General features: G+C 40.4%; 2 protein-coding genes across 3 annotated transcripts in view; one reads left to right on the top strand and one right to left on the bottom strand.

The window, feature by feature from the left end:
- Positions 1-26,839, bottom strand: part of SPIDR (scaffold protein involved in DNA repair) — a 1,328,422-nt gene that overhangs the window by 888,981 nt on the left and 412,602 nt on the right. The window lies entirely within an intron of this gene.
- NOL4 (nucleolar protein 4) overlaps positions 14,050-26,839 on the top strand; it is a 100,275-nt gene continuing 87,485 nt past the window's right edge. For both annotated transcript variants that reach the window (XM_042463223.1, XM_042463222.1), the window contains exons 1-3: positions 14,050-14,155; positions 16,749-16,861; positions 21,971-22,103. In XM_042463223.1, coding sequence (XP_042319157.1) covers positions 14,095-14,155; positions 16,749-16,861; positions 21,971-22,103 — 307 coding nt within the window. In that variant the 5' untranslated portion in view covers positions 14,050-14,094. The remainder of the gene's footprint in view (positions 14,156-16,748; positions 16,862-21,970; positions 22,104-26,839) is intronic.

The following is a 26,839-nucleotide window of genomic DNA, read 5'->3' as shown; positions in this document are numbered from 1 at the left end:
TGTCAGTGTGATCCTTTGTATTTTCTCCAGTTATGCAAGCTAAATGCAAAGGATAGAAAATTAAAGACATGTTAATTTAATTTAACTTAATTTGCTTTTATTCCCATTTCCTGATAATTACAATTTTTGAAGTGTGAAAATATTACATTCCTGTCAAGTGCAGCATTTTGCTATTCACAGATGTAGGTCATAATGTATTCAATGGTAGAAGTGTATAGGATTGTAGCTGCAGGTGCTGAAGGGGAAATTAGCATGGCTTCATATGGGCAAACCCTGGAAAAATGTATGTATCCCTTTTAAATTAGGGTACATCTACACTGTAGAAATAATACAGTTTGACATCACATTAACTGACATAGCTCTGTCTACAGAATCCTGGAATCTGTAGTTTTGTGAGGCACCAGTACTTTTTGGCAGAGAAGGCTAAATGCCTTGTAAAAGTACAAATTACAGGATTCCATAGCATGGAGCTAAAACACTTAGAATGGTGTCAAACTGCATGATTTCTACAGTGCAGATGCACCCTTGTTCTCAGGAAATTTCCTTCATATGAACAAGTGTGTAATCTATGATGCCAAGGGACTGGGGAATGGGTTCCTTAGCCTGGACTGGAGAATGGTTGTTTACTTTAAAGGAGGATGTACATGGCTGATGCCCAGCCTATAGTCAAAACCTGTATTGAATTTTGTTAGCCTTGATGAAATTTTACCAGCACATGTGCTTTGCAGTAGTGATCTGACCACTTTGGCAAACTATAGCCCAGTACAGGCGGCCAGAAAATGGCGATCTGGGACGAATTTTAGGGCTCGGGAGTGCGGAGTGACTGCATGCTCTCGAGCCCAACCGTGTGCCAGTGGTGCCATCATGGCTTGGCATGGTCCACATGGGGCTTCCATGATGATGCAAGTGCAGCCCAGCATCTGAACATCGCTGCGTGTGCATCATCGCTACACACGAGTGCTCCATTGATGTACTCATGGCACCTGCCATGCAGACTAAAAAGAACCCACTGAGAGTGGGTTCTTTTTAGTGCTGATGGAGGCCGTGGTGTTTGGTTGGTGCAGCCTCCATCAAGAGTAAAAACGGGTGGCTCCAGCCTGCCCTTTTTGGGTGGTCTGTCGAGCTCCTATATTAGACTGTATGAGCTCATGGTTTGGGGCTTCCATTCTTCTCTAAATATGGAAGAATCCTTGATTCATTTGCATGGCCTACTACTCTTTCTTACTGTGGCTGGGAGGAACAATTCCACAATAGTCCTCTTCCCAAGAGCAGTCTGTTGCCGGCCAGATGGATTTTAGTTGGCAACTCCTCAGCCTGTAGATATATCATTAAAATATTTATATATAATTAAGTAATAACATATAACCTGCTAAGAGCCAGTGTGCTGCAGTGGTTTGAGTGTTGGACTATAACTCTGGAGACTAGGGTTGATTCCCAGCTCAGCCATGAAATTCACTGGATGACCTTAAACAAGTCACATGCTCTCAGCCTCAAGGCAAGGCAGTGGCAAACCTCTGAACAAATTTTGCCAAGAAAATCCGATTATAGGTTAGGGTTGCAATAATTACGGAAATTACTTGAAGGCACACAACAACAAGAACAAACCTTGTAAGGCCTATAGATTGCAGAATATACAGTCTAAGATTCATGACAGTGTCTGCCCATTTTTTTTCTTCTAATAAAAGAAGAGAAAAAGCTTCTTTAGTTTTTGAGTTTGGAAAGACTGCCAGATATTCCTTTAATTTAGAATATGTAAAGAAAACCCCCAAAGAATGATCTCAGGTTACCTTGTGAATTAGTATAGTCTCATAGAAGATACTTGACAACAGGTAAAAATTTTTGAAAATGAGGTATGCACTGGATTTGAGTGCACAAAAAAGGAAAGGATCTGTGCCTCTAAATGAATAACTGAGGCACTGAGCTGACATCAGGATACAATAAAAGAGCTAAGGTAGACCCATATAATGAGACTTTTAGGCAGATCTCCAATGCGAGAGGAGAAAGCTGCATCTTGCATTCATGAGAAAAGTTCCTGACAAGCCCTGACTTGCTGCCCTAAAATGCTGATGCAGGTAAGGCTAGGAGATATATGCTTACATGTGATTAATGCAGTTAAGGTTTTATTAAGGTTGTTTAAGGTTTAACTCTTGAATGCTTGCATTGTATATATGTATATATCAATGAATACATATAACAAATGGGCTGTCTGGTTTAACCGCTGTTATAAGCTGGGAACATGGTGATTACAGGTTGATAAAGCTGACCCCAAAGAGGGTGCAGAATTATCTGACAAGTAGCAAGGACCCTCAATCCCCCAGTCTAAGATACAGGGGGTGGGTAACCATGCCTGCTTAGCCTACTTTCAAGATGTTTGTGTGTTTGCTGAAAGGAAACTTTCCTGTAAATATGTACATTCTCATCCTACAAGTAGTAGTATGTTTCATTTTAGCAACTCTTCATATTACACCATATTACACTAGCAGGAAGCCGTTTTAAATTATTTGAGGTGATTTGTCTGTGCCTGCATGTGAGGTATTCATGTGATGAGGCTCACCACATGGAGACATTTTTTTTTCATCATCAGGCAGATTTAGAAAAAGAACTTTTGTGCTGACATGGGGAAAACCCCTCCAATTGTGGAGTGAGCGGCTTCAAGTCCAGGTTTGATTTGCAACAGTTGCTGTGTGTCCAAAGTCAAAATGGCTTCTATATGTATATGTACTGTATGTCCTTCTATTGAGGGTTTGGACAGAATAATGATTTCTTATATTGGCTCCTTCCACGAATTGCTACAGTTTCTAAGTTGATACCCTGTCTCTGAGCCCAAATTCTGTATTTTCTTCTGTGAAATTGATAATAAATAATAGGGATTTCACATAAATGTTGATTTTCCATATTATGAACATTCACATTCTTTGGTTTTAGCTGTAGCATGAATAAACTCAACCTCATAATTTCTATGAAAGTACTTGCCTTGGATTCAAATCGGTTTTTCCACAAATGGAAGCCCTTCTGCTACTGAGCAGGGGCATTGCACAGTTTGTCTGATAAAGTGGTCCTGGCCCACCAGCATGGCCTATAGACCACTTTGCCTTCTACAAATGGATAGCATTTCTGCTTGTGGAAAGATACAGTGAGGGCCTATATGAATGAAAGTTGGAATTTGATTTGGGCTATTTCTTCCTTGCCAGTGAAGTCTCCATGATGTAGCATCTCTTCAGTACTCCAGAACAGGTTTTTCTGTTCAAGGGTCTTGCAAGGGGAAGGCAGAGTCAACAACAAAGAAAAATCACTCCTTCATACCTTTCACCATTTCACAGATGAAAACTAGGACATGTGTGGCCAAGCAACACCAGAGTGTGGTCAAGATGGCACAAGTTATTAATGAGGAAGAACTCACACATTTGGGGAAGCTGCTGCAGTTTGCTTTTGCTTGAGGTTACTGGGAAGAGCAAGATTCTGCCCCCCCTCCTGCCCCCCCCCCATTGAATTAATAAAATGCAAACTGCTGCTACACTTGGAACACAGCAGCAAATAAAGTAAGAAGAGAATAAAGATGGAAAATGAGAGGTGGAGAGAGAAACTGGGACGCTTTAAAAGCAGCTGGAAAAGTGGGATGGCAGAGCATTAATTGGGACTGTCCCTGCCAAATCAGGACAGTTGGAAGGTATACTCTTTTCTTCCCAACATGAGAGTTCAATGAAGGCAAATTTTTGAGTTGCTACTTTTATATATTTCATTTTATACCCTGAACTGAGTTCTGTTCAGGGTATAAGATGAATAGTTCAGCAATAGTGGAAATTTAATAATAGTAAAAGAAAAAGAAAAACATTTGTGCTCTGAATCACAATGTTGTTTAAAACATCTTCTGTATTGAGCAGTAGATACATTTTTGCATATCGTAAAGGGGTGAAAAAGAAAGAGATCTGTGCATAATAAAGATAAAGTATCATACTAGTAATCAGTAAAAACAAAGTAAACAATACTTGGATAGAGTACTGTTTTATAACAAGCTGTGAGTTGGGGTCATCAACATGACTAACAGACTGGAACTAACCTCCCACAATGGCCTTTCCCTTGCTCATGGTTGTTACTCCCTAGTCGGTTAAATTTTCAGGGAAAATGTATCCTATACCTGAGCCAACCCATGATAATCAGTCGGGAGCTCATTAGCTTGCCACTTACTAGCAAAAATCTGCCTTCACTGCTGCTAATAAATATATAACAAGAGCTGAATACCTGTGGTGAGAAAACATTTTCAAAAGTATGCAATAAGATCTCCTTCAGAACTTCTGGGATAAAAATACATACACTGTCATTAAGTTTAGTCAAAACAATTTTTCAGAAAGCATCTACTCTCTTGCATGTGTACTATATATATATATATATATATATATATATATATATATATATTAAAGTATCCCTTTGGCTAAGATCCTTTTGAACTTCTATCTCAGCCTTCTGATCAAGCTGCAAAATAGGATCACCTGCTACCATTTTTAAATGCCAGCTGTCTAAAGTTAGGTAATGGAATCAAAGGGACAGTACAGATGGGTGAGAAAACGCTGCCCCTTTTTGCTGCGTAGTATTGCCACGGCAAAATAGGAGCTGCCTAGAGCGGCTCCTTTTTGCGATGTCGTAAGAGCTGTGTCACAGCCCTTATGATGCCGCTTCCTGTAATAGATGTGTGGGCGCTAAGACACCCACACATCATCAACACGCCCCCCGTGTGGGTAGTGCCACACAATAGTGGCGTCGCCTGCACGTAGTAGGGCTCGGGAGCGTGCAGTTGGTGCGCGCTTCCGAGCCCCACTATTGCCACCTGGACACCACTTCTTGGCGGTGTGTACCGGGCCAAAGTTTAACCATCCAAAAGAATCTCCAAAACTCTAAGCATAATTTCCATCTGAATATAATTTCTCCAGTGCTATAAACAAACAGTGGCATCTTGCACTAAAGGATGGATTAAGATGTATAAATTGAAACCAAATCTTTGCCTGTACATCAAAATGTAATTAAATGAGAGAGAATTTTGAAAATTGAATTTTGAAAATTGAAATGACACTGGGGTCATTGTTCTAGCACCGAAGTACAAAATGAAACAAAAGCCACAATAAAAACTGCAGCCCTTGAAAGCTTATAAAAGTCTTTAGAATTTATTAGTCTTTAAAATGCTAATGCTAAACAGGACTGTCCTTTCTGCATTCTGTCTTTGGTTTGCAGGTCTATAGATTTACTTTTCTTAAAATGAAAGCTTAGAATCTGTGCCCACTAATGGTCCAGACAGGTACCAGGTAAAATACTGAGAATCTGGATAACATCTGATTAAACTAGGAATTTAGCAACTCTATTTAAATTGTGTGTGGGAAATTATGTTAACAGGTGAGCAGTGAGGCGCAGAACTGGAAACAATGTTTTTCAAGTTTCAATAGAGCAGATTCAGATAAAGAGCTGTTTGTCCAGTTTTAATAATGCTTCAAAGTTAGGGCCTATTGATGAGGCTGCCTAAAAGATGTAGACTTTGTTTCCTGGTTATTTTTAGTGCATGCTGGATCTATGCTGGTTTTCTTTACATCTTGAAGAATAAATGGAACCATTTAACAGAATTATAATAGAGTGTAAAGCACTCTCTCTCAGTCTCACTCTCATTGTCATTTTCTTATTGTGATGTTAGAGTGGAGATCACTACTGGGGGCCTCATGAGCATGTTGCTTGGTCTCCTAGATGCTATAATAGAAGCAAAGAGATAAGTGGAGGCAGTGTGGCTGTAATTATGGGGTTTGATAGTAATACCGTCTAGGATGAAAGACTCTGTAACCTTCTGGCAAGTGGTTTCCATGGCCTGGCCAAAAACCTGTTTACCTGGATTGACCAAACGGCACATATTCCCGAGGATTGGGGGGTTAGCTATTATTATACCAATTTTCAAAAAGGAGAAGAATCAGACCCAGCTAATTGCAGACCCATCAGCCTCTTGAGTATAATCAACAAATTATATGCTCTACATCTCCAGGAAAAACTCCTTGACTGGCTAGATCAAGAAAACTTTCTTGCTGATGAGCAAGCCGGATTTAGAAGAGGTTGAAGTACAGTTGAATAAGGACTTATTCTCCAACATCTGTCTGAAAAATATGCACCAGTCAGTGAAGGTCTCTATGCTGCATTCATTGATTTTAAGCAAGCTTTTGACTCTATTTCCAGGGACAAGCTTTGGAAAAAAAATTAGTCCTCTAACATTGACAAGAGATTGGGGCTACTTATTAAGAAACTTTATGAAAACACTTCTTTGAAAATCAAATGTAGTCATACTGGTCATCTAACAAGAGAAATACCTACCTGTGTTGGTGTAAGACAGGGCTGTATTTTAGCCCCTACCTTATTCAACTTCTATATTAACTCCTTAATTCGGCATCTGGAATCAACAAACTCTCTCTCTCTCTCTCTCTCTCTCTCACACACACACACACACACGTGCACACACACGTGCACACACACCAGTTAGCAGACAGTCCAATATCTGTGCTTTTATACACAGATGTCGCAGTGCTCTTATCTCAATGAAGAATAGACCTGAGACGTCTTTTAAGCATTCTAGCTTGTTATTGTAAAGAGGACCTGCTGACAATAAACTATAATAAAACAACGATTCTGATATTTAATAAGAAAAAGACCAAGCACAAATGGCAGATAGATGGTCAAGCAATAGAACAGGTAAATTCATATAAATATATAGGTTTAATTTTCCAGTCAACAGGCTCTTGGAAACTGTAAATGAAGCACGCCATTGCAAACATTCGAAGAAGTACTAAAGCACTCCTTTCTTTTTTTTATACCAAAGAAGGACAATACATCCTTGCAGCAACTCAAGTTTTCATCAGTAGAGTAACATGCTAGATGCTGTATGGTTGCCAGATTTATGCAAATGAGGACTACATGCCTTTTGAAGTTGTATTAACTAAATTCCAAGAGTAATTACAGAAATTCAAACCTGTTTTCCAAATATAATAGTTTGCCTAGAGACTGGACAAATTTCTATGGAGGCACAAATACTGTTACTGACAGTGAATCTTTGGTTAAAATTTACTTTCTTGCCTGTGGGTCTTGCACGATTAACTCTGAAAGATACCTTCCAATTGAAATGGAAAAAGACATTGACCACAGAATTACAAAATCTGGGTATCCTGGCAGATACTCTTTGATCTATGTGGCACTCAAAAGCCAAAACAACCATATTTCAGCGCATAAAAGATCTAGAACTCCAAAACACCCCAGTCAGTCTGCATGTTATTTCAACTATTGGGATTGTGCTGGTTCGTTCGCTATGGCAAATTACATGACGAACCTAAAAATTCCCAAACACAGGAAAGCTTTCATGCTAACTGGACTAAATACATTACCTTCAGTACTACTCAAGGGCAGATACAGTAAGACTCCTGTTCTTAAGTGAATATGCCCTTTTAACACAAGAAATATTGAAATGGTCAATCATGTCCTATTTCACTGTCCTTTTTATAGTGCTCGCAAAGATCTGATCACCCCAATCCTTTTAAATAAATCAGGAATATCTGAAACTTGTTATTTAAAATACCTCCTGTCTGATTGGAACTCCCAAATAACCTGTAAAGTGGCATAATTCTGTACATCTTCAATTACTTGCAGAAAAAACAAAATTAATTTCAAGTTAGCAGAGCACATTGTGTCCGAGTCACTTCAATCCATCTGACAGTAATTGTTCCTTATTTTTAGATAAATTCATTTTATTTGCTGTGGAACTGTACTATTCTATCTTCTCAGTGGGCAGATTTTATCTTCCTGCTATTTAAAAGCAAAACAATTAGTTGTGTATACTAGTCCACTTATGCATTATTATATTACATTCTTTTTAATGTAACATTAATGTATTATTATTAATGCATTATTTTTACCTTACTGTTCTTTAATGTATTGTTTTTATGCTGGTCTTTGACCATAATAAAGTATCATTCATACCATCTAGGGGGAATCTCTGTTCCTGCAGCTCGAGAGGATAGGATCCGGAGCAATGGATTCAAATGACAGGAAAGAGATTCCACCTCAACATTAGGAAGAACTTCCTGTCCATAAGAGCTGTTTGACAATGGAACACGCTCCCTCAGAGTGTGGTGGAATTTTATTCTTTGAAGGTTTTTAAACAGAGGCTGGCTGGCTATCGGCATGGCAGGGGGTTGAATTTGTTGAGCCTTGAGGTCCTTGCGAAATACCTTCTACGTTTGTCTATGTTATGATGGGCATCCTACCTCTGGGCCTGGAGGGCCACACCACCTCATGTTCTGTGGTGCTCCAGAAACTTGCAGCACACTGCTATGACCACCATTTTGAACAATCCGAAGTGATTTTGTGTCACTCACAGCTGCTTTTTTGGTGCCTGATTTTTAAGAAGTGCCTAGAGGCTTTTTACACAATGAGATGGGGAAGAGAAGGGAGTAGGCAGCTTTAGGGCCACATGTGGAGCCATGAGTAGCTCAATATTTAGCCTTTCTATTGGACTCAGAAAAGCCTTGCTTTAGAAATGTGTTAGTGGTGTTTAGACTAGAAATCACATGAACCATAAGGTGTGAAAATCTTAGAAACCAATTGAAGGGAGAAAATAATACTGGGTGATGTTGTTTATACTACTGATGACTTAGACAAGGGTGGCGATTATGTGGTTGACCTTAGTAAAGAAATGGAAAGCAGGGTGAATTCAGGAAAGCATCATGTTTTTGTAAAGGCAAAGCGCAAGCTACCCTTTCAGTCACCCACATCCACAACATTTCAGACTCCTGCAAGGGAGTTTCTGTGTATGCAGGGACTGGTGAGATGCAGATACGATCTTGCTTCCTCATCAATCTTCCTACACCACTCTCTTCTTGGTGACTAACACTACAAGCAAATCTCACCAAGCACATCCTTGCACTTGCCCACATACACTCCTGTATGGGTGGAGTGTAGAGAAGTGCCACTTTGACTTTTCTTGTTACATATCCATAGCATAGGCCAAGCAGAAGTGATCCTGGGATTATTAAACTGATTGAAATAAAGCAGGTTATAGCTGGACAGTACTAAAGGAACTCTGCAGTTCTGCTGGCTGTTTCTATAATGAGCTAATATGTTAGGTTATAGAGAGAGCATAGTTAGCCATGGATTGCAATATTCACAAAAGAACCTCTTGTATATTTGAATCATACTCAGAGAATCGAATGCAAATGTTATGCCATGTAGACAAATTTAATGTGGGCATCTAAAATGTAAAATCAAGTTCCAGTGAATTAGACAAGCTGTGCAGCAATTCAGAGACTTAGGTCTATTGTTTCCCAGTGCAAGATCGCCATCTCTTTTGAGTGGATTGAGAATCCAACAGAAATATCTGATTAAAATAAATGAAGCATTCCCAAAAAATCCAGACTGCTAATGAATATGCAAAAATGCTCCATTAATTTCAATGCAGCCAAATTCTGAATATGTTAATGTGCTGATAAAAGCATTTATAAGGGGTATTTTCAGTCTTAATTTTAAAGATTCACTGGCTCAAGATGGCTGGCAGCAGTATAGCAATATCCAGTGTAATTGTTCCTTACTGCAAATAGAGTGTGGAGCTGTGTCAGAGGCAGGATAGATGGATAAGTAGTTCCTGTCTTCTTTCTGTCTGGTTGCAGCATGAGTCAAGATGGCAGTAGTTTGCTGAGAAATAGGCCTGTCCTACCTGGAGCAGAGTCCAACTATGAAGAATGGATGCTTGGGTGGTATCTATCCTCCTGCTGCTCACAGCAGGTTCAACAATGATGCCTCAGATTGTGATCATCTTTTAGTGAATGCTAATGTTTTCTACTCTAAGGAATTTCCAAGTAGAATTTTGTGTGTCACTTCAGTGGCATGGCAGAAAGCATTCCCAGATGTTCAGGATTTCATGTCCTGTCACCTGAGGTGGGAGGACAATCCCCCCACCTCCTCTTGCTGCTGCCATCATGACTCCACTACCATTTCTCTCCCTTGCCAGCTAGAAAGTACTTTCTGGAAAGTCACAATGGAGAGAGGAAGGGAAGCAGCAGCTTAGCTCTCCTTAGGGAGAAAGACTGGGCAGATGATTATTCTGGAGAGTTCATGCCTCCCAGTCTATTGCTCTTAAAAGGATTTTATCAAGGTATGATGACTTCAGAGATCCCTGTTGGGATACTCCTATGCTGAAACCTTTGTCACAGCAGAATTCAGAGGCATAGCCGTGTATGTCTGGAATCTCAGTATGCAAAGGAGTCTTGTAGCACCTTTAAGACTAACTGTGTGAAATAAGTTGTAGCATAAGCTTTTGTAGACTTGGTCTATTTCCTCAGATACCTGGGGTGAACTGGTGTCCAAGAAGGATCTTTATAATCAGACTGTGTCAATTTCCATAGAAATGTAAAACTTGTGGGTATGATGATGATGGGACACGTTTAGTTTAGCTTATGTCGCAGCTTCTTTCATCCAGTTAGTCCAAAGGTGCTACTAGATCCTTTTGCAAAAACAGGAGATCAGGACTAGTAGACTTCTCTGGAGCAACCAACAAGATGAATCACTGAGGTGGAAATGGGAACTGATCAGGTTGGTATGGACAAATGGGCATCTTTCTCCAGCCTATTACTTGAGGATTATTCCTGCCTCCTTGAAGGGCCTGCTATGAGTGTCTCCTCCAACACTTCACATATGAAAAGGGCAACATGTAATCACATCCTTATTCTCAATCCTGGGAAACCTGAAAATGTTATCTATTTAGATTAAAACTTTGCCCCTCTTCTTCCTTCTCCTCCACACGGCTCTCTTCTTGGGAGAAAGCAAGATGTCGAAGGAGTCAGAGGTCCAACTGTTCACCCTTCCTCCTCCTCCTCCTTTGCTTGGCCCTCTCTTCAGAAGAAAGCTGGGTGACAAAGGAGCCTTGAAGGGTGAGCTGCTCCTCCTCTGCCCATCTCTCTCTTTGGGAGAAAGCCTTGAGGGACAAGCACTGCTGCCTGGCTCTTTCCTCAAGAGAAGGCTGGGCAGTGAAGGAGCCTTGCAGGGCATGTTTTAACCTTTTCTCCTTCTTTGCTGCTTGGCCCTCTACTTGGAAGAAAGCTGGGCAGTGGGGGAACCTTGATGGGGCAAGTGTTTGCCCTTCTTCCTGCTCCATGCCCAGCCCTTTCTTTGGGAGAAAGCTGGGTGGCAGAGGAGCCTTGGGGGATGCGTGTTCACCTTTCTTCCTCCTCTTCCACCCAGCCCTCTCCTGAGGAGAAAGCCAGGAGGTGAAGGAGCCTTGAGGCAACCACTTTTTCTTTCTTCCTTTCTTTAGTATTACCATATTGACCTGTGTATATGTTGACCCAGGCTTTGGGGTCAATTTGTGGCATAAATTTTTCAATTTATACACGAGTATACAGTACAGTCCGTCCTTGCCTTATGCGGGGGATCCGTTCCGGATCCCGCCGCGTAAGGCGAATTCCACCTATGCTCGAGCCCCATTGGAAACAATGGGGCTCGTGCGCGGTGGTGCGGTGGTGCGGGAGCGCGCGGGGCACAACGGGCGCACGCACCCATTCAATTGAATGGGACGCGCCGCCCCTTCCACCCCGCGTGCGCCCCGCGGCTTGAGTGCGTATGCTCAAGACCGCGCATGGCGCGCCCACGTATGGCACGGGCGCGCTGTATATGGTAATCTGTGGTGTAAGCTGCCTTGGGTTCTGAGTCAGGAGATAGGTGGGATACAAAATAAATAAATAAATGGGTCATATCAACAGCTCAAATCTACCCCTGAGCATAAGTGGTGGTACTTTAGTGTTCATATATATTTAAAAGGATTCATCAGCCCATTCACTTGTTGAGAACTATAGCTTCCAGAGACCTTAGAAAGTGAGTTTCACCCTGAGGAATGACACTACAATGTATGATCTGCTCAGCAAAGTAGAGAGGGGGAGTGTGCCCCTGTTGATTCTTCTGGATTTCTCAGAGGCTTTCAATACCATTGACCATGGCATCCATCTGGGATGCCTCTCTGTGATGGGACCTAGCACTGTTATGTAGTGGGTCCAGTCCTTCCTGGAGGGGCAAATTCCGAAGATGGTGTGGGGGGGGGGGACTCCTGTTTTCTTTCCTCATTCTTTTTGCCATATACAGTAGAGTCTCATTAATCCGACCTTCGTTGATCTGACGTTCCGGTTTATCCGACGTTGGACTGGTCGGTAGGCGTGGCTTTGAGCCCTGACCACGCCCCCAGCACCAGGCCCCAAGCGAGGCAGCAGGCGCGGAGCACCAGGCCGCAGGTGCAGAGCACCAGGCAGCAGCGGCCCCGAGCGCCACTCCCACCAGGCCACAGGCGCAGAGGCAGCAGCGGTCCCGAGCGCTGCCCCCACCAGGCCACAGATACGGAGGTGGCAGCGCCCCTGAGCGCCACCCCCACCACCACGAGGCCGCAAGCGGTAAGCAGCCCCACCGCCACTAGGCCCAGAGCAACACTAGGCCATGATCCTATGACCCTCCAGATTATCCGACTTTTTCAACTATCCGACCTATGGGACCGCCAGTTTACATCGGATAATCGAGACTCTACTGTACATGAAACTGGGAGAGGCCACCTGGGGTTTTGGAATACATTATAGTGTCATCAATTTGCTGATGAGACCCAACCATATTTCTCCTACCCATCTGATTCCAAGAAACCTGTCTTGTTACTGAACCAAGGTCTTTTCTCTGGACTGGATGAGGGCAAACAAACTGAATCACAATCCAGAAATGACTAGAGTTGCTCTTGGTCAGTTGAAAGGCAGCTAAGAGAATAGATGTTCAGCCTGTGCTGGATGGGTCACGCTCCCACTAAAATCTCAGGCCTGCAGATTGGTTGTACTCATGGACTTCTGGAAGCCTATGTATCAGTGATAGTTTGCATAGTTAAGATGAGTAAGCTAGCTGCACTTTTCCCTCAAGAAGCCAGATTTGACTATGGTAATACATGGTTTGATTACATCCTGTACATGAGGTTGCCTTTTGAAACAGAAATTTCAGCAAGTCCAAAATTCTATGTGCCAAACATGACTGGGACCAGTTACAGGGAGCATATAGCTGTCACTGGCTACTACTTGGTTTCTGATCATGACCTATAAAGCCCAATATGTCTTAGCTCCAAGCTATTTGAAAGGCCGTATCTTCCCATATGAATTTGCCAGTGTCTTAAGATCTACAGGGAAAATCTTTCTCTGTGTTCTGCTGCCATCACAGCCTTGTTTGGTAAGAACACATGAGAGAGACTTCTCAGTGGCTGCTCCCACCCTGTGGAATTCCCTACCATGCACCCCATCATTGCTCTGCTTTTGTCCAGAGACAAAGAGCTTTTTGTTCAAGTAGGCTTTTAATGAGCAACTGCTTGCAGGGAGCCTTTAATGGTTGTGTGTGTTTTATTTTAACTTCTGTATGCTTTTAAATGATTTCATGCTGTATATCATTATTGTTTAAATGTTATTTTACTTGAGTTTAAAATTTTATTGTTCTGTTTTTAGCTGATTTTTTTTGTGTGAGCTATCTTAAATCTCACTCTGAGAGAAAGGCAGCATAAAAATGAAATGAAATGAATAAGTAAACAAACAAACACTGGCCAATTATTCTCTCCAAATGATAACAAGATATTCTGGCAGGTAAAACTAGAACAAAAAAGGACAGTGATTTTTTTTTTTACAGGTCCAGATCAAGGAATGTCTCCAGTAAACAATGACACTAGGAGTACATGAGAAAAGGCTTTTTCAAAACATGCATTTGAATGCTTATTATTTTCTTGGTGAAAAACATTTTAGTTGTAATAAACAAAACCTATTTGAATGGTTGATTTTTAAATGTAATGCCCCTTAATTGATGAGCAGATAGATTAAATGGCTGTTTCTCAAAATTCTGTGTATCATTTGGTGCATGCTTTAATTGTCCTTCGAGGATTCATGGTATCATGTATCAACTTCAGAAATATAATGATCAGTTCTGTTAAATCATGTTCAATCAGCTTATATAATGATGGCTACGTTTTGTTACTCATTTTAGATTTCGGAGACCTATGCCTTTCTACCAAGAGAAGCGGTGACACGATTTCTAATGAGCTGTTCAGAGTGCCAGAAAAGAATGCATTTAAACCCAGATGGAGCAGATCATAAAGGTAACATTTGTGTCAAATAGTGGGTTGTAAAGTAATTTTATTCATAATATCCATTTATATTTTCCCGGTTTAAGTGAAAATTCATAAAAATGTTCACATATTAGAATGGCTCCACAAGTCATACAATCTAATTTACTGCCTTCAATTCACTTCTGATCTCAATTCAAGATGCTGGCAATGACATTTGGAGTTCTAAGTGTCTTGAGATCTCAGTACCCGAAGGAGAACCTCTCCTTATATACCTTGCCTGAGAACTGAGGTCTACAGTAGGGGACCTCGTGTGTCCCACCAACCAGGGCAATGAAAAATGGGAAGACATGGCAGAGGGCCTTCTCAGCTGTGGCTTAACAATTGTGAAATGCCTTTCCTTGGAGGTCTGACTGGTGCCAACATTGGTTTCTTTCTGATGACAAGTCAAAATTTCAAAGTGCAAATATACATGGCTTTAAATAGTTCCAGTATTTAAAATGGTTTAAATTGTTTTTTTAAAATATGCTTGTATTTTATTGTCTAAATTATTTATGGTTTTAATCTGGAATTTTTGTTTTGTTTATACTGTATATTTACCTGAGATCCTGCAACAAAGGCTGGGATAGAAGTGCTTTAATAGAATAAAAACAAAATAAAATCCATGCAAGGCAGAGTATAGTGGGTATTAGGGTTACCAGGATCATTCCACACCCTGATATTTCTTGGCCAAAACCACAGACCTAGGTGATGTCATTAAGCATTATGAATTATGTACCAACCACAGTTGCTGATAGCTTGCCCTTCAAACATACAACAAACAATTTGTTCATTTTCCTGTTTGAAGAGATCTTAACCAAAGAAGATGTTTCCAGATTTAGGTGAAGTGTGGGGATTATTCCTTCTCACTTAGGGAAATAAGGAACTTTTACTCTAGGATTTTTGTTGTACCTGGAAGGCAGAAGCTGAGCAGAACAAATTGTGAGTCCTGGTGCCACATGTACCGGGGTGTGTGTGTGTGTGTGTGTGTGTGTGAATGACACTAACTAAGTAACATCAGCTCCCTGGAAAGTCTTTGCAAACTTGTAGCAAGCTTTTGCTCCTCTTGCTGTACTGGAGATTTATACAGTGCCGTTTCCTCTTGCTCAGAGCTAAGCCCCTCAAAAGTGGAGAATGTGCACCTCAACTCCCACCTGGAGATGACCCATAAAAACTGGAGGCTTGGGGCTAGGCTCTGAGATCCGGTAACGCTAGTGGGTATCCAGCATTCTATTTAATATCAGGTTTTTCCTGAAAACATAATTTTCCCAAAAGGAAATTTTCATTCTCTCCTTTTGAATGCCCACTTAAAGAAGAGATACTATGTATATATTTGTTTGTGTGTCTATGCAAGCATGTTGTATCATTGTAGCATGGCAAAACAACTTTATGTAAAATGTCACATAGGTCGATCTAGTTTAAAGTGCACAAGAATCCTGTGGTGAGTGAAAGGCAAGCACATGTTTTTCATAGCCTGTGAGACCAAGAATGATACTTTCTCATCTGGCTGCATGTATGCTTGCAAGCACAAACCTTTTCATACTGCAGTTGCCAGCAGAATTCCAAGCAAAGTTAAATTTGAACTGAATTCAGAGGGGATCTTCTTCAGGTAAGACTTCAGAGTAATATTGAGAAAACCTGGGAAAATGCTGACAAATGAGAAGTTTTCTCAAAAGCATTTCTTTATCCCTCATGTACATCCAAAGCATCCCTTGCCCACATCAACACCCAACCAGTTTGGGTCCTTGCTAGACCTATTCTGTAACATAGTTATTTATTTTATTAAAATATTTATATCCCACTCCACATCCCAGGCAGCATATTTAGCATCACATACTGTAATTCTAGCAAAGATCTTGGGATATGATTTTGCTGAAGTCAATCTGTTTTCGGCTGGCTCCTGTATGAGAGACTTTCTGGGAACACTGTGTATGCTCTCATGAGTTCCAGGTGGAAAACAAACATTAAAAATAAATGAGAAAATCCACTAAAAGATTGTTTGTAGATTCCCCCCCCCCTTGTCCCGAGTGGCTCAGGTAATGTAGAGATGAGATAGGGCCTACTCTGTAGCTGCACCTCAATTGTGGAATTCCTCCCAAGGGAAGTCAGTCTGGCTTAAAGTTTATTGGGTTTTCACAGGGCAGTCAAGACTGTATTGCTTCAGGTGGTCTTTTATCCTATAATCCAGCATCAGGGTTGGCTCTTGGGTGTTTATTCTACAAGAATGTTAATTTTTAATGTTTTGAAGAACTTCTGTTTTTATAGAATATTTGTATCTCTTGAGCATCTCCTCTAAAGCCTTTGTTGGCTGAGAGGCAAAAAAGAAAGAAAACATATTTGTAATCTTTGCTTAATAAAACACTTTGACTTTCCTTTTCCCCACACACTGTGCACACCACATTCAGCAGGGTTCCCCAGTCCTCTCGGTAGAACTTTTGGGTGTTTTGAGAAGAGGTTACGTGAAGAGCAGGATGGGATGGGATGGGGGGGAAGTCTGTTTCTTACCAGCCTTGTTGTATGTACATAATTCTGGATTAAATTGTATCATTTTTGGAGCACAGCTAATATATTATTTTATATCTTACAGATAATGGAAAACCCCCAACTTTGGTGACCAGCATGATTGATTACAATATGCCAATCACAATGGCCTACATGAAGCACATGAAGCTGCAACTATTACATTCCCAACAAGATGAGGTGACTATCTTAAGACTCGTTCATTGTAATGTAGCAGCAGACTTTAGTACATGATGAATTTCTTTGGTCTAGTATCTTTTTTTTTAAGCCAGAAGTTCATTGGCACCAATGACACAAGAGATAACATTTTTAAAAAAAAATATAAACCACATCTCTTGTTGTTTATAGTTTATGACACTATCCAGGATATGTCATATGTGTGAGCTACACAAATAAAGCCACTATTTGGTGTGAAGAATGGGAAACATGGCAGAAGATATTATGAAAGAACAGTCTTCTAGATATTTTTTAGATTGCTTAAACTTTTCCCTCCATGTCAGTTTCCTGAGTCCCAACACTACTGTTAGTTCCATGGTGGTGAAACTGAAATATTGTCTCCCTGTGGGATTCACATCATATTTGGAGTCAGTAGTTTATATGAGATAAAAGCTCTGTGTGTGTGTCTCTGTGTGTATGTTGGATAAGCAGTCTTCATATAGCACCTCTGTAAAAGTCAAATTTGACCACACTACTGCTACATTAAAGGTTCGGATGGACAAATCTCTCTATTTCCAACTCTTTTACTTTCAAATTTATTCAGTCATAAAGTCCATCCCATCTGATTTCCACATAAATGTATTTTTTTTAAAAAAATCATTGAAATTTGCATGTAGTACCATATGCAGGATTTCGTAATACATATACAATTTAATGCAGCTTTCTATAATATATGCATTTTGACCCATATCTGTGAGGTGAGAGCTATATCATAAAATTAGGAAAGTGCACAAGAATAACTGTATTGATCCACACATTGGTTCAGAAACTGAAAATTAGGTTAAGTTTGCTTCTCCATCTTCAGAGTCAATTACAGATCTCTGGTGTGCAGTGTGTGTTTAGGCCCTTCAATAAGTGGGGGAAAGGAAATAAATAAATATAATATTGGAATTTCTTCCTTCAGTGGCCAGTATAAGTGGCCAGCCTTAACTAAGGAATTATGACATATTTAAAATATCAAAGTTATAGCCAAAGGTATAACCATGACTTTTTACATAGCCACTTTAATGTTGGTTACTTGAAGGCTGAAGAGGATATGAAAGAAGTGGAAGCAAGTAGGAGTTACATTTGGAAGTACCTTTAAGTTCAACAGAAATGTGTATAGAATTCAAAATAGAATCAGTATGTAGAGAGATCTTGCACCTTTGAGACTTACTGACAGAAAAAAGTTGGCAGCATGCTTCCTCAAATACGTTGAAGAAGTAGACTTAAGTCTACAAAAACCCATGCTGCCAACTTCTTTCTTTCAGTTAGTCTCAGAAATGTCTGAATGTCTTGGGCAAGTCACATTCTCTCAGCTGCAGAGGAGGGCAAAGGCAAACTGCCCCTGAACAAATCGTGCTAAGAAAACCCCATGTTAGATTTGCCTTAGGGTTGCCATTAACTGGGAATGACTTGAATACATACAACAATCTTAGAATTGGCATGCTCAAGCTTTAAAGTAAAACCATTCTACTCATATTATTAGTTGTCTACATATTAAAGAGGTGGCAAGAGGAGTGGGGGTGATCATTTAAAAGGGATTAAATTGGCTTCTTGTTCCAGCTAGCAATAGCACTTTGATATAATTTAAAAATGATCCCAGCCAAACAGAGCACTTCAACCCAGCTTCTCAAGTGAGTCACTACTTAAATTTACAGCAAAACCCTTGAGTCTGGGGTCATGCAAGTAAGATTTCAGAATATGCTTAAAACTAAGTATGCTTAATAGCTTTCTGAGTATAGGTTTTCTGAGTGGGATTAGCAGAATGAATATAAAGAACAGTCAATCTCATTTTCCTTAATTCTGATAACGTGATCTATATTTACCCCCGTTCTCTGTTTTGCTGTTATTGTTGTTGTTGTTGTTTTAAAAACCTGAACATTCAGTAGTATAGCACATGGGAGTGGGGGATACAGTCATATGAAATTTAGGCAGTGTCTCAAAGATCACGTAATGTACTTACAGCTATTACAATCATGTTATGCCATAAGAAGTTTTATTTTGGAATATATATTTTCAACGTGGTAGATAAAAAACAAAAGATAGTGGCTTGTTGAAATATTTAAACTGCAATTCCATATCCATTTATTGGGAATAAGCCCTTTTGAACTGAGTGGAACTTACTTCTGAGGAGACATTGTGGGATTACACAGGAAATGAGGGAAGCAGGTAAAACAGACTGGCTTCCTCCCATATACAGTTACCGTAGTTCTCCATATCCACAGATTATTTATCCATGGATTCAATCATTCATGGTTTGAAAATATTCCAAAAATATATAAATTCCAAAAACCAAACCTTGATTTTGCTATTTTATATAAGGATAAACATTTTGCTATGGCATTGTATATAAAAGGACTCGATTATCTATGGATTTTGGTATCCATGGTGGGGGCCCTGGAACCAAGTGGATATTAAATGCCTATTGTACCAAATTTTAAAGAAAAAGAAACTCTAATGGAGGGAAGCCTAAAAGAACCCCAGGACTGTGCATGGACAATAGCTTAATTGTGTGTGAGTGTGCGCGCGCGTGTATGCAAAACTGGGCCCTACAACAAAATGTTGCCATGTGGTGTCCCTGCTCATTCTTTCAATAAGACATGCCAGTGGTGTATCTAGTATATTTGCCACCCCGTGTGGATCATTTTTAATATCCCCTCTTCAACATTTTTTTCTGGGTCTGGTGAAGCTGCTGGCTGAACAAGAAAGGGAAGTGACTTGCTTTCCCACCTGGCAAGTAGAACTGGAAAGCAGCCTCTTTTTTTGGAGTTTGGAATTTTGGAGGAAAGTGTATGCTGATGATAGCCAGCTCTAGCACTCCTTTCCACCTAATTCTGAGGATGCTCTTTCTGTCCCAAACAAGTGTGTGGCTGCTGTAATGGACTGGATGAGAGCAAACAAACTGAAGCTTAATCCAGACAAGATAGAAGTGCTCCTGGTCAGACGAAAGACAGATCTGGGGATAGGGATTCAACCTGTGTTAGATGGGGTTACACTTCCCCTGAAAACTCAGGTTTGTAGTTTAGGGATACTTCTAGATTCAGCATTGAACCTAAAAGCCCAGGTATCAGTGGTGACCAGGAATGCTTTTGCACAGATAAAACTCGTGTGTCAACTGCACCTGTTCCTGGAGAAGTCAGATCTGGCCATGGTGGTACATGCCTTGGTTACATCCCATTGGGATTACTGTAATGCACTGTATGTGGGGCTGCCTTTGAATAGTGCTCTGAAACTTCAACTGGTCCAAAGAGTTGCAGCCAGACTGTTAACTGGAGGGAGCATACAACTCCTTGTTGCAACAGCTCCATTCTGAGCACAATTCAAAGTGCTGCTTTTGACATATAAAGCCCTATATGCCTTGGGTCCAGGCTTTTGAAGGACCATATCTCCCTCTCTGAGCCCCCCCTCCCAGATACTGAGATCATCCGGTGGCATGTGGTGTGTAAACACTGCACTGCTGCAGTGCCCAAAAATCCAGCCCACCTCTGAGTAGCTGGGCAGCGTGAAGCCAGGTTCCAGGCAGCTTCCATGTGTGCACCATCAAAATGCTGTGCTCTGAAGCCACCCAGACAGCAGTTGAAGGGTGGCTTGTTTCGCCCCTTATTCTACATTACTTCCCTCTTGCTGTTTCGTCTCCTTGCCTACCACTGTGTCAGCATCCTGCATTGGGTTGGCTTTGAGGTCCATCTTCATTAGGTTATTATTGTTGTTCTTAAGATATTTTGTACCTGTGCAAATCTGGGGATTCCCCCCCCCCCCCCGCCCCAGCTCACTAATAGCATCTTCTTATGCATGAGTAAAAGGATTGCCTGTTTAGAAGGTTTCTGGGCCCAAATCTAAGATCTAATTATTAAGAACCAACCAGTGTAGATCATAGCTTGTCATTCAAATACACACACACACACACACACACACACAATCATATTTTCTTGATTGGGCATTAAAAGAGAAATTGTTACTAAAGCAGCTGTTCCTACGCCAAGGTGAAGTGGGATTATTCCTTCTCACTTATTTAGGAAATGGGGTAAGGAACATTTAATCTAGTTCTAGCCAGAAGATGCATGTAAAGCAGAGCGCAAGGTGAGCCCTGGTACCACAATAACAGTGAGGGAAGGAGAAATATAACTTAAATACACAGAGCTCCTGGAGAGCCTTTGCAAGTTGCAGCAACAAATGAATTAATTAAATTGTAGCAAGTTTCTTCTCTATTAGCTGAACTGGAAATTTGCATGCAGTCCTTTCCTCTTTTGCTGAACCTCACAAAACTGAATTTACTAAGTTCCCACCCTTGTCTCCCATGTGGAGATGGCACACACAACACACACACACACACACACACACACACAACCCTAGAAACTCAGGGTCAGGTCCTGAGATCTGGCAATCCTAGAGATTAATATTGCAGTTAAAAGAGTTTGACTAATTACAAGATGAGTTCACATTTTGTAGAGGCTTTGCTCATAATCAACATGGAAGTTCTTAACTGGGGAAATATGCACTTAAACTCTCTACTTGATAATAACACTCCACTCCATTTTGATAATAACAGCATTATGTTTGGAAGAATCAGATTTTACTTGTGGAAGCAGAACTCCCTGGGAAACATTGATGTTTAGAAAGAGTACAGCATGCTTTACTGAGAATGAAAAGATACGTTTTCTCTAGTACAATCAGCCCAAAGCTCCCACCTGTCCTATTTCTATAATGGAAAGGTAGCTGAACTGTGGATATGTCAGCTATCCTGAACTATTTTATTTTGGATTTTTATCAGTAATTATCATGTTATCTCATTTATGGAAATTTTACTTGTATGTACTCAAAGTCTCATTTCCATAGAATCTGTGATCCTGGGTACATTTACACACATCGGTTAGATTTAAATGTATGTCACTGGGTACAATATCCAGTTATTTACTTTCATAAGATCTCTTAGTCAAATTACAAAGAATCAGAGCATTTGAGTTTGTCAGTCCCATGCTGAACAGCATCTAGTAATTGCTTGGTAAGCTCTAATCTGCCATGAATGCTATGCCTGGAAAATTATCTTGACATTTCTTAATATGCTTGTGAAATAGGATTTTATATTTTCAGGATGAAAGCTCCATAGAAAGTGATGAATTTGATCTGAGTGATTCCACCAGGATGTCTGCTGTAAACTCTGACCTCAGTTCAAATCTCGAAGAAAGAATTCAAAGTCCCCAGAATCTTCAGAGCCAGCAAGATGGTAAGCTTAGTGTTCAGCAAAGGAAGCTGTGTTTCCTTGATTGCCTCCTTTTTCTTTTACTAATTGTCAACAATTAATATAGTTGATATGCTATTTAATTGAACACAATAACTAAATAGGGTTAGATGACTGCCCCAGTTGTGGGCCTGTAAGAACAAAAATAAAAAAGGTGTTTAGAGAAGGAAGGGAAGGTATTTCAACTACTCTCCATACAGTAATTTGTTTCTCAACTGTGAACAGGTGGATTTACTAGATATGTAGACAATGCTATGTCTATTTGGCTGGCTTGCCCTGCTTTTGAGTTTTTTACTAGGGATATTAAAATATCCAGTGAATCTGTAATGCACTGTTTCAGGTAAGGATGGGTAAGGTCTGATGGTCCAGGTGCCTATTTTTGCATTCCCCTAAAACCCTGATAAGGTGCACTACCACTCTCAAGATTGTATGGGGAGGATTAAAACCAGGAGTGGCCATACATCCACTTCAGCTTTCCTTTCTGCCTCCCCCCCCCCTTTTTATTTTTATTTATTTATTTATTTATTTATTTGTGGGCCAGCTTGGTAACAAAACAAGTTTTTGGAGCAGCCTATGCCTTATTTTAAAGCAACATTAATTGGCAGAGGTTTTGCCTCAGTATTACATTTATATTTGGGCAGAGTGACACGAGGAGCCCTAAAGTGGCCTGGGACTCACAAAAACAGCCCAAGCAAATAGACTCTGTATTTATAAGGGAAAAGCAAATGTGCTTCACTTGAGGACCATGAAGAATGAGGACAAAATTGGCCACACAAAACATATTGTACATATATCTCTGGGCCGGAGTTTGCTGAAAGGTACTGATTTTCCCTCCAAGCAAATTATGCCAGGGATAATGATGGACATTTGACTAAAAAAACATAAACAGGGATGGCACAAGCAAGAATGATTTATACACTTTTAACTATATATTAGCAAAGATATTAGCCAGAAGAGTTTCAGTCTATATAACACCATTGTGCTTTTAATACAGTTTTGAAACTGGGATCTACAGCATACTGATAGTAGCTAACTTCGTTTGTCTTTTTCATTTATACTGGATGTTTTAGAGGAGTGGATTTGGCACATTCAAAGAAAATGGAAATAATGATGTTTGTAGGTACCATTGATCAGAAAGAAAAGTGTCTTGTTGCCCAATAATAGAAAGATCACTTACTTGATCTAAATCCCTGTCCACCTGACTTTTCTTGTTGTTGTGTTCCATCAAGTCATTTCCAACTTATGGCAACCATAAGGCAAGCCTATCACTGGGATTTCTTGGAAAGATTTATTCAGAGGCATTTATGCCAGTGTCTTCCCTTGAGGCTGAGAGGATGTGATTTGCCTAAGGTCCCCCGGTGCGTCTCCATGGCCAAGTGGGTATTTGAACTTTGGTCTCCAGAGTCTTAGAGCTTGTACACATCAGCCTGAAAGGCCGGCTGGGGGCCAGGCTCTGCCTCTAGGGCACCATGACACTGCACACCGCACTACACAGTGTGCGGCATCAAGGCACGCCTCACTGTATAGCCGTGGCGCCACGGCTATCACACCCTTTCCAGGGCACAAAAAGAAGGCACTTTTGGGGGCTCCTTTTTATGCCCTGGAAAGGCCAGATTGGGGCCATGGTGTGTGGTTGCCGTGCCCCTGATCTGGCTGAAGAATCTGGCTGTTTGCACAGCCCCATAGTCCCACATTCAAATCACTACATCATGTTGGCTCTGTCCACTTGTGTTTATTGGTAGATTTTTATTGATTATTACCTGTGTACACTTGATCTAGATGTCAGCTGTTGCCCGTCTTGGAGATAGGACAAAGCCTGCCAGCTAGATACCGTATATACTCGACTATAAGTCAACCTCATGTATAAGTCAAGGGCAAGTTTTGGGGCCAAAATTATGGATTTTGCTATGACTCATGGATAAATCGAGGGTAAAACTTAGGAGCATTTAGCAAAAGATCTAAAAGATGAAGCAAAGCAAAACAATGTCAAAGAACTAATAAAATTCCAGCAGACATAGCTCTTTGGGCTCACCCTTAAGGCTGGATGGATGAGAGAGTAGAGGGGCTCAGTGCTTACAAGACACATTATACACTTCCCTTTCACCAAGGGATGTTTACTTCTTTTTAATAAGAGTTCAGATATAGTACTTACATTGACCCCATAGATAAGTCGAGCCAGGTTTTTTGGGTCAATTTTTTAACCTAAATTTCTAGACTTATACATGAGTATATACAGTGAATGAGTAGAATGGAAATTCCACTTTTAAAGAGAGTATTACATTTTCAGAAAGCACTCTAGGAAGGCATTTCAAGAGGGTGGAGTTAAGAAACAGCAGGCCGAGTTAGAAGGAAGCTGGTGCAGGCATGGGGACCTCCCAGAGAAGCTTTGTAGAATCTCAGTGAGAAAGAGCAGCACAGGATGGAAACCAACACATCTTTAAGATATTTAACATCTTGGAACAAATATGTGGAAGGGGAGCACATTGGCCATGTATTTTGTTTCTGTTTCTGAACTTCGTGGGTTTAATTACAGGTGTCCTCTTATGTTTGTTATATATGTAGGCTTCATGCAAACATTCAGATGGCTATCTGAAGAATGGGAAAATAACAGCAATTTCCACTGACTCATTCTATGTATAGCCTTTATAATGTATGGACATGATGGTGGCGAACAGGAATAAGATTTACTGTGTGCATATACTGAAATAAAGCATTATACCTGCTTATCTAGTATATGAAGTTATAATTTGTTTCCTCTTGGTGGAATAGTAGTGCAATCTGGTAAGACCAGAGAACAAATAGGGTACAGTGGGAAATCTGTCAGCACTGGAATATCTCTTCTCATTGCCCAACACTGCTGGCGCCTGCCCCTGACATTTTGCAGTGGTCTAACTTTTAGTGTCTGCTGTTTTATGTCTGCCGGTGTGGATGACAGGCCTCCAATATGCCCATTCCTGGAATCTCATCCTCAGTCTTTGACTGCCCTCCTTGCGGCTTCCTGCCCTGCTGCCCTCAACTAATTCATTCTGATAGAATCCTCTGTCACTTACCCACAAGCAACATTCTGGCTTAGCAGCTGTGGCTCAGCTTCTGTTCTCCTTGCTGTTCCTGAGGTGTTTTTAGCTTATGATATTGGTATGTCAGAGCCACCAGTGCTGCCTTAAAGTAAATCTAAATGGAGAGTCTGTCAAAATGCCTGCTCTGAAAACATTAATCTTCTAAATTATTTTGCTTTTAAATTAAAGTTTGTTAAATCCACTGTATAAATATTTTGTTAATTTAGGCTGCGGACCTAGATGCATGTACTTGGGGGTAAGTCCTATTGAGCTCACTGAGACCCACCTCTAAGTACACATACATAAAATTCTGATTCTAACTGTCCTTTCTAAATACAATCTCTAGTAAAGACTAATTCCTGATGATACCTATATTTTATGAGTAGATTAAGATTAAGAGTAGGGATTTGGTTGTGTTTGCAAAATATTTTTTTTAAAAAAAAAATCCTGCACATCTCTTCCTAGGGATGCAGAGAGTTTGTTGATGATTCATTTAGTTCATGGCCTACTTCTTTCTGATTTCTTGTTAGGGAAGGTGCAGCTTATTGACTCCCCAAAATCTACAGAAGAAACTGCATTGACTTTTTAATTTAGAACAGACATCAGGTATATTCACACTGCAGAATTAAAGCAATTTGACACTACTTTCACTGACTTTATTCTACAGAATCCAGGTGTTTGTAGTATGGTGAGGTATTCAGCCTGATCTGTCAGAGAGCTCTTATCTCTCACCAAATTACAAATCCCAGGATTCTGTAGGATAGAGTCATGACAGTGCAAGTGGTGTCAAACTACTTTAACTCTGTACTGTGGATACAACCTTCTTTAGATTTGAGAAGAAAATTCAGGCAAATGTTCCCATTTGAATCTCAAAAAAAAAAAAAAGTCTCAGACTGAAAGGGGATCATATTGTCTCCTCTTCTGTTTAGAAGAAATCCTAATACTGTTCAAATCAATAGTTGCATGAATCCTGTGACACATTTTAATACTAAATAATAATAATAATAATAATAATAATAATAATAATAATAATTTATATTCCGCCTCGCTCTTCAGATTGAGGCAGGTTACAGTAAAAAGAAGTAAAAACACATAGCAGAACATAATCAAAATTACACAACCCAACCCTCCACCAACATCAAAAGAAAACAATCAAATTACAAGTTCAAGATTAAAATTAGTTATAAAACAATTAAAAGATGGGCAACTGGAGTAGAACAACTAGGGGTGGACAGGTTTATCTTTTAATGTGAGGTCAGTCTGGGAAGGCCTGCTGGAAGAGATCTATCTTGACAGCCTTTTTAAAGGCTTCAAGGGTGACCATAACAGTACAGGAATTAAGAATCATATAATGACCTACCCAAATAACACTTCTGTTGAGAGCAAAGCAACAGTTGCTCAGAATTTTAAAAGGCTGCAGTACTTATGCTACTACTTCACCTGAGAACCTGAATGAAAATCTGTGGACCAGACACAATATAGTGTATAAACTCCCTTGGCAGAGACGAGTTTGTAGATTAATGTGGAGAAACCCCCTACTTCTATTGTACAGCAGCAGCTCTGGGGATAAAAAGAAATTCTCTGCCTGCAAGATTGTCAGTCTGCCACCTTTTACAAGCACTGAATTCATTTGTCAATAAAGAGGGAAAAGCAATGGAACATTTA

The sequence above is a fragment of the Sceloporus undulatus genome, chromosome 4 (genome assembly GCF_019175285.1).
Source record: "Sceloporus undulatus isolate JIND9_A2432 ecotype Alabama chromosome 4, SceUnd_v1.1, whole genome shotgun sequence".
Lineage (NCBI taxonomy): Eukaryota > Metazoa > Chordata > Lepidosauria > Squamata > Phrynosomatidae > Sceloporus > Sceloporus undulatus.
Note: the sequence above shows the minus strand (reverse complement) of the source record. Positions and strands in the feature narration are given on the sequence as shown.